The sequence below is a fragment of the Patiria miniata genome, unplaced genomic scaffold, assembly GCF_015706575.1.
Source record: "Patiria miniata isolate m_02_andy unplaced genomic scaffold, ASM1570657v1 HiC_scaffold_28, whole genome shotgun sequence".
Taxonomy (NCBI): Eukaryota; Metazoa; Echinodermata; class Asteroidea; order Valvatida; family Asterinidae; genus Patiria; species Patiria miniata.
Window position 1 is genome coordinate 6,222,430 of NW_024037067.1, and position 6,691 is coordinate 6,229,120.

General features: G+C 43.3%; 1 protein-coding gene across 2 annotated transcripts; it reads left to right on the forward strand.

Annotated features, from left to right (window-relative positions):
* Nucleotides 1-46: 46 nt before the first annotated feature.
* LOC119734897 (apurinic-apyrimidinic endonuclease-like) lies at nt 47-5,611 on the forward strand. Of its 2 annotated transcripts, XM_038208523.1 has the most exons (9): nt 47-204; nt 386-449; nt 616-1,683; nt 1,863-2,159; nt 2,760-2,855; nt 3,808-3,939; nt 4,563-4,667; nt 4,863-4,992; nt 5,429-5,611. In XM_038208523.1, exons 3-9 carry the CDS (start codon nt 630-632, stop codon nt 5,487-5,489), a joined length of 1,875 nt encoding a protein of 624 aa, XP_038064451.1. In that variant the 5' UTR covers nt 47-204; nt 386-449; nt 616-629; the 3' UTR covers nt 5,490-5,611. The 2 variants fall into 2 exon arrangements, with proteins under 2 accessions (XP_038064451.1, XP_038064450.1); XM_038208522.1 differs by lacking the exon at nt 386-449 and having other exon boundaries at nt 48-204.
* The last annotated feature ends 1,080 nt before the right edge of the window (nt 5,612-6,691 follow it).

A 6,691-nucleotide genomic window follows, 5' to 3' on the forward strand; every position in this document is an offset into this window, starting at 1 on the left:
CGTTCGTATTGTCGTATGCGAGATCATAGTGCTAGTGCGAGATGCACCTGTTAACTTGAAAGTGCGCCCTCCATACCAAATTTGACAACCCTTAAAAAAACTCGGAGAGAGGGTCATGTCGTGAGATGAGGACTGAGAAGGCCAAGGGATAAGAGCGAAGAGGGAGAAAGTTTCCACAAAGTTCGAGCAATCTGGAGTTTTTTGGTGAGGATATTTCTTTTATGGAAAAGGTTGGATTTCGGGCACCGCAGGCTCAGAATAACCCTTGGTATGCTGACCACCATCAGAGTCCAAAAGCATAACACAATAAGCTAGAGGGCGCTATTCAATTTTAATGGGCAGGCAGCTACACTAAAGTAAACACACGTGGTTTGTTCAACTTCAGGTTCTGAAGATGTCTAGAGCAAGGAACAGGAGATCTAGTGTTAAATTAGGGTGTCACTGTTATTGTGAGTGTACGGCTACATGTACATGTATGATGTATAGGAATGTCTTTTTTTCTGGAATAAAGTGAACTGAATTGTGTAAATGTTATCATCAAGATAAGATCAATGATTCCAAATACTCCTTTAATGTTGTGTCATAAACATTTTTATTTAATTTGTGTGTACACAGGAGAAGAAGCTGTGATGAAGCCTAAGAAGGAAACCAGAAAAGTAAGCTCTAAACGCACGACAAGAGCATCAAAGGCTAAAGAGGAGGAAACACCGTCACTAAAGGCCAAGACTAAAGTCAGCATCTCAAAGACGAAATCTGCAAGGACAAAATCCAGAGAAGAACTATCTTCCGACAAAGATGATATGAAACAGTCGTCGGGAGTGAAGTCTTCCAAATCTGCAGCCGGCCAGTCGGCCAAAGAGTCAGAGGAAGCAAAGAAAAGAACGAGGATTCCCAAGAAAGATAAAATAGCTAACGGAGCTGAGGAACAGTTGGAAAAATCCGGTCGCGCAAGTTGTGAAGAAAAACAGTCAACTGTCAAAAAAGCCTCGAAAAGAAAAGCAGCCGATGCTGAAGAGAACAACGTCAGAAAGAGGAAGATTTTAAAGAAGACAGCTGAACTTGATCGAGAAACCGAGGAGCAAGGAAAGGTTGATCCAGTGGAGGAAGCTGGTGATTTGGGCGGAAGTAAAAAGAAAGTCAGAAAACCAAAAAAGCCGAAAGAAACTGTGGATGTTGGAACCGAATCTTGCGTTCAGCCAAAGAGGAAAAGAAAGGAATTGGATGCGGAGGTTGCCACAACACAAGAGAAAAAGCAGAAATTGAGCACAGGACTCAAGACGAAGACCAAGAAATCCGCCAAGGAAACACAGACGAAAAAGGCTGTGGCAAAGAAGGGTGGGGCTAAAAAGGGTGCAGCCAAGAAGGGTGTGGCAGAAGAAGGCGTGGCAGTAGAGGAAGTGGTTGTTAAGGAGGAGGGGAACGATGAGACTGAAGGCGAGGTGATTTCTAGGACAAGGACCAAGAAAACAGCCAAGGAGCCATTGACAAAAAAAGCTGTAGCAAAGAAGGGCGGGGCTAAAAAGGGTGCGGCTAAGAAAGGTGTGGCAGAAGAAGGCGTGGCAGAAGAGGAAGTGGTAAAGGAGGAGGGGAACGGTGAGACAGAAAGTGAGGCGATTCCAAAGATGGCCAAAGAGGTTGCATCCAGGACAGCCAAGTTTGTTGGAGCTCACATGAGCATTTCAGGTACATCTTTCAAAAGCCTTTATAATAATGTTACACCTCAGTGATAGCAATATGGCCCCAACTATAGTTGGAGTATTTCCAACTATAGTTTGGACTATAGATCCCAACTATAGTTTGGAGGATGCTGAAGTTGCAGCACAATTCTTGAGCTTAACAGCTTTTTCTTTTTGGCTTCACAGGAGGTCTGGACAAAGCCGTCAAAGGTGCTGTAGCCACAGGCTCCAAAGCCTTTGCGTTGTTCCTGCGCTCCCAGCGTCAGTGGGCCGCCAAGCCGCTAGAGGACAAACCCGCCGAGCAATTCCGCCAGGCCTGCCGGGACCACGACTTCCCCCCTCACTTAATCCTCCCCCACGGCTCCTACTTAATGAACTGCGGCTCCCCGAACGACGAGACGCTTCGCAAGTCGCGGGAGGCCCTGGCGGACGAGTTGAATCGGTGCGAGAAGCTGGGGCTGACACGGTACAACTTCCATCCTGGTGTGTAGGAGATTGCTGTGAAAATGTGATATTTTATTTCAAATGATATGGGGCATGGTCTCGGAGAAAGACATTACTTTGGCAATGATTGTGCTTGTCAAAGTATCAAGAAGCCAAAAGTTTTGATATTTGAAAGTGTTGAATTTTGCCTTAACCCTAACCGCCCTGAATCCTTCAAAATCCTTTTTGGCAAAGTGGAGGAATTTGGAGGATTGAGGTTACATGGTAAAAGTGCGTTACTGATTTTGTAGGGTGCACTTTGTCAAGGTCTTGAGCCGGACCTTGTGTTGTTTTTGCTCAGCCATGCATCAATATAGGCCTGGATTATGCTTGAAATCCTCCGTACTGCTTCAAGATGTCACTCAACATATTGGCAGGATTCAGGCAGTGGTCACCCCTCCATGGACCTTATTCAAGAAATAATGGAGGAATTTGCAGGATTGAGGCTATATGCAATTTTCCCATGAGGCCAATTGGAGGATTTTGCAGGATTGAGGTTACATACTAGCAAAAAGGCCTAGGGAGTTAGGGTTGCTTGTATGACATAAAAGTTTTGACTTTGTTTGTTTGGGTTTTTTTTTTTTTTGACTTTAAATGCAGGGTCTTCCTGTGGCCAGATCACAGTGGAGGAATGTCTGGACAAGATTGGAGAGTCTATTAACAAAGTGCACCAACAAACAAACAAAGTCATGACTGGTAAGCCGCTGCTGTCTCAGGCTGCATCGGAATCAGCTGTCTAGAGCTAGGTCTAGGTCTGCACCCATTGAAAATATGCAGGGACGCGCTGACAATAGACGTAGCCGTAACTCTGGAAGCCGGTTTCGGACACGGCCTCACAAACGACCAAGTCACAGATGTAATTAAGTCAATCATAAGTTATCACAAGTCATCACAAGTCATCACAAGTCATCACAAGTTGAAGTAATCTGGTGTCAAGTTAACTCTTTGTATACAGCAGAACAATGAGTTGATAAATCAGTAAAAACTGCTACTCGGTGGAGACCATGAACCAATATTATAACAATTACCTCGCTTCTGGCACAGTGCATTGTTTCACAGGCATGCAATTTTTCCTTGGATCCGCTGATTTTGTGCACAATTACTTCCTCTACGGCAAGAACAGGAGACTTAGGTTAGACCACTATAACGAAAACAGTGATAATGTGTACGGAATTATGCAATACATGACAGATCATAGCGGAAAAAAAAGAGAGAAATTCAAATGCATTACTGACAATGCCTGACACTCACGCGAATACGCAGTGGCTTTGTGCGCATTCAAAATAAAATTAGTCGTGCGTAGTTTGCGCTGTACGCGCATGAAACAGTACACGCACACAGTTTGTCCTGTCCGCTGGGCTCTGGAAAGTGGTAAAAAAGCGCCCTCTCTTGTTCGCGCACGGAGCCCATTGCAGGACTTGTTTAAATAACTTTCATATCTTTCAGGCAATGTTGTTTAGAGTTACATGTATACTGTTTGGACTTCACATATTCCACACTCCTCCAAGACCTGATGGATTTTGAAAGATCTCAGAGGTTTGGAGTTTATCCTAACCCAACAATAGTGTGTTCCATATCCAACAGTACCCAATAGGAGAACATTTTCACCTGAAATTGAAATTGTTCTTGTCCTCATTTGTTACCGTAGTGATTGAAAACATGAGTTGTCAAGGGAGCACAATTGGAGGCAGGTTTGAAGAGCTGAGCGGCATCATCCAGAGAGTGACTGACAAATCACGGATCGGCGTCTGTCTCGACACGTGCCATGCTTTTGCAGCAGGTAAAAAAAAAACGAGTGCGAGTGCACAATAAGCTCTGGCAAAAAATGCGACGCTGATGGCACATATGGAACACCATACTTAAGTCAATTTTCTGGGTACAGACAGATAGACAGACAGACCATCCTACCGACCGACTGACCACGAAGTGACATGTAGAAGCTCCTGCCAGAGATTAAAAATCAGGAAAAAAAACTTTGAAAGACTTGGCACTTCTCTGTGATGTCTGCACAGTTGTGTCTTAACTTGTACCAGCTGATCTGTCCATTCCGGGAAATGCCACAGGGCTGCTTTGTGTTTTCGAAACCTGACAGGAACATTGTATTTGTGTGGTCTTGGGCAAGACACTTTACTGTAATTGCCTCTCTCCACCCAGGAGTAAATGGGTACCTGTGAGGGTAGAGACCAAACTGCGCTGATCTCGAGCAGCTGCAGATAACTGGTCTCATGGCCTGATGAACTGGAGTAATAACTGTTGAGCACTTTGAGATATTGGTGTGCACAAAGAGCTACCTAGCCACTATGTTATGTGGAAGGATGTGTTCTGTGTTCATGTTGAAATCTAGATGCCTCAAATGTTACAGACTTTCATTTCAAATTTCATTTTTCAATTTTTTTCCGTTAGGTTTTGATCTGTCAACTGAAGCTGGTTATGAGAAAATGATGTCTGACTTTGATCGAATCATCGGTCTCAAGTACCTCGTGGCTGTTCACCTGAATGACTCCAAAGGTATCGATCACCACATAAGCAAAATGCTAACTTGGAAAAAATTCATGGAGCTTTTGAGCACAGAAAATTGCTCAGTACAGAAAATAGTAATTGCTTAGTAAAAACAAGTTAACAGCCAAAATATCATGTGGTGTAAACTGCTTCCGATGGGCTCTCAGCTGATGTTTGCTTGGTGCAAATCTTTCTCATTGGCAGGTAAAGTCGGCAGTCATCTGGACAGACACGAGAACATTGGCCGTGGACAGATCGGTCTGAAGGCCTTCCAGCGACTGATGAACGATTCACGCTTTGATAACATCCCTCTCATATTGGAGACCCCAGTTGAGTAAGTAGCATCTCGTGATGGACTTGTGATGGACTTGTGACGGACTTGTGATGGACTTGTGACGGACTTGACTACAACCAGCGGTGGTGGAACAGTTATGAGAGTGGGGGGGGGGGGGGGGTGCCTAGAGTGAATGTTGCACCATGCCCCGCAATCTATGCCATGGGAACTTCAGTATATGTGGGCCTTCCTGATAATCGAAAGCAATCATTAGATCCTGTTATTTCCTGAGACACTAGACTATAATACTTATTAAAAGTTTACCCAGATATAGAACCTACAATACACTATTTTGGGACCTGCCAAAGTGGGGGGGGGGGGGGTCAATGGGCCCCCTGGCCCCCAGGTTCCGCTGCCGATGACTACATCACCGTTCCAATTCTACAACACTAGTCCAATTCTTCAACATTTTTTTTTATTGTTTTTTTTTTTTCAGGGATGGTATGGATTACTCTAAGGAGATCAAACTGCTGAACTCACTGATCGGGAAAACATGAGCAGCGTTACCTACATCCCAATACTTTTTTCCCTCTGAATTTGAGGTGTTCCTCAGAAACTAAACTACGTCATAAACAAAAGAATGGCTTAGTACGCACAGTGAGTGTTGAGAGATTTAAAAAGTACTGGGTAAAAAACTTAAAACAAGATTTTCCATCTTGGCCAAATTTCATGGTGCTGTCATCCGTCCACGCACATGGTCACCAGCAAAGAAATTCTGTGTTCACCATGCAAACACAGAGTCCATGAGTTACAGGGTGTACGCAAGTCAAAACTCCTTGGTTACCTGTGAGAAATGAGGATCTTGAAGGGCCTGTAAATAGCATACTGTGTATTGATCTTTTCACCAAGGCACATATTTCATAACAAGTCAGACATATTTTTCTTACTGTATTTCTCTGCCCAACAGTGTACATGTACATACATAATCAACTCACAAGCCAAAAGCACTTTTTTTGAACCTTTTGTATTCTTGCATTAGTACTTGTTGGCTCTGTTTTCTAGAGCAATTTCTTATATACTTTTCTATAAAAGAAAAAGTTGGGAAAGAAAAACTCATGAAAAGAGCTTTTAAAGAAGTGTGCCTCTTAGTATGGTTGAATAAAACAAACTTGAAAGGTAAGACAAAGATGCTGGTTTTTTTTCCAATTTATGTTATTCCTTTTTTTTATTAACATAATAGCTCATTCATTCCACGTTATTTACAGTTAAGTTCCTTGCAGTTTGTACAAAAATTAGTGGAAGTTAACAATTTGTACAGGCAAAGACATTAAAATAGAAGTGGACGGAATCAGGTGAATAAGAATGAATGGAGTAAGAAACGCCACCCTTTGGTCTTGAATTTAGTTACAAACAGATAAAGAAAATGTTTACGTTTTAATAAGAAGGCCCTCAACCCCCAACAGGTTTTCTCTAGGCACGCTGCCAAATGCAACAAAGTGCAACTTGGCTGAAATAAGAACCATGCTAAATGCAACAAATTGCAACAGTGGATTCTATTGCACTGTGCAGTGAACCCAGTGCATACCAGCCTTGGCACCAAGCAGTTGCCCTGCTAAATGCAACCTAATGCAACAGTGGATTCTGTTGTATCGCCTTGGCACTATGAGCAGTTACCCTGCTAAATGCAACCTAATGCAACAGTGGATTCTGTTGTATCGCCTTGGCACTATGAGCAGTTACCCTGCTAAATGCAACAAAT

Excerpts from the sequence above, each read along its gene's own strand:
- LOC119734897 (XM_038208523.1), top strand. The coding sequence starts at position 630 with ATGAAGCCTAAGAAGGAAACCAGAAAAGTAAGCTCTAAACGCACGACA. Across the intron at positions 1,684-1,862 it reads AGCTCACATGAGCATTTCAG|GAGGTCTGGACAAAGCCGTC; the intron begins GTACATCTTTCA and ends TTGGCTTCACAG. Across the intron at positions 3,940-4,562 it reads GTGCCATGCTTTTGCAGCAG|GTTTTGATCTGTCAACTGAA; the intron begins GTAAAAAAAAAA and ends TTTTTCCGTTAG.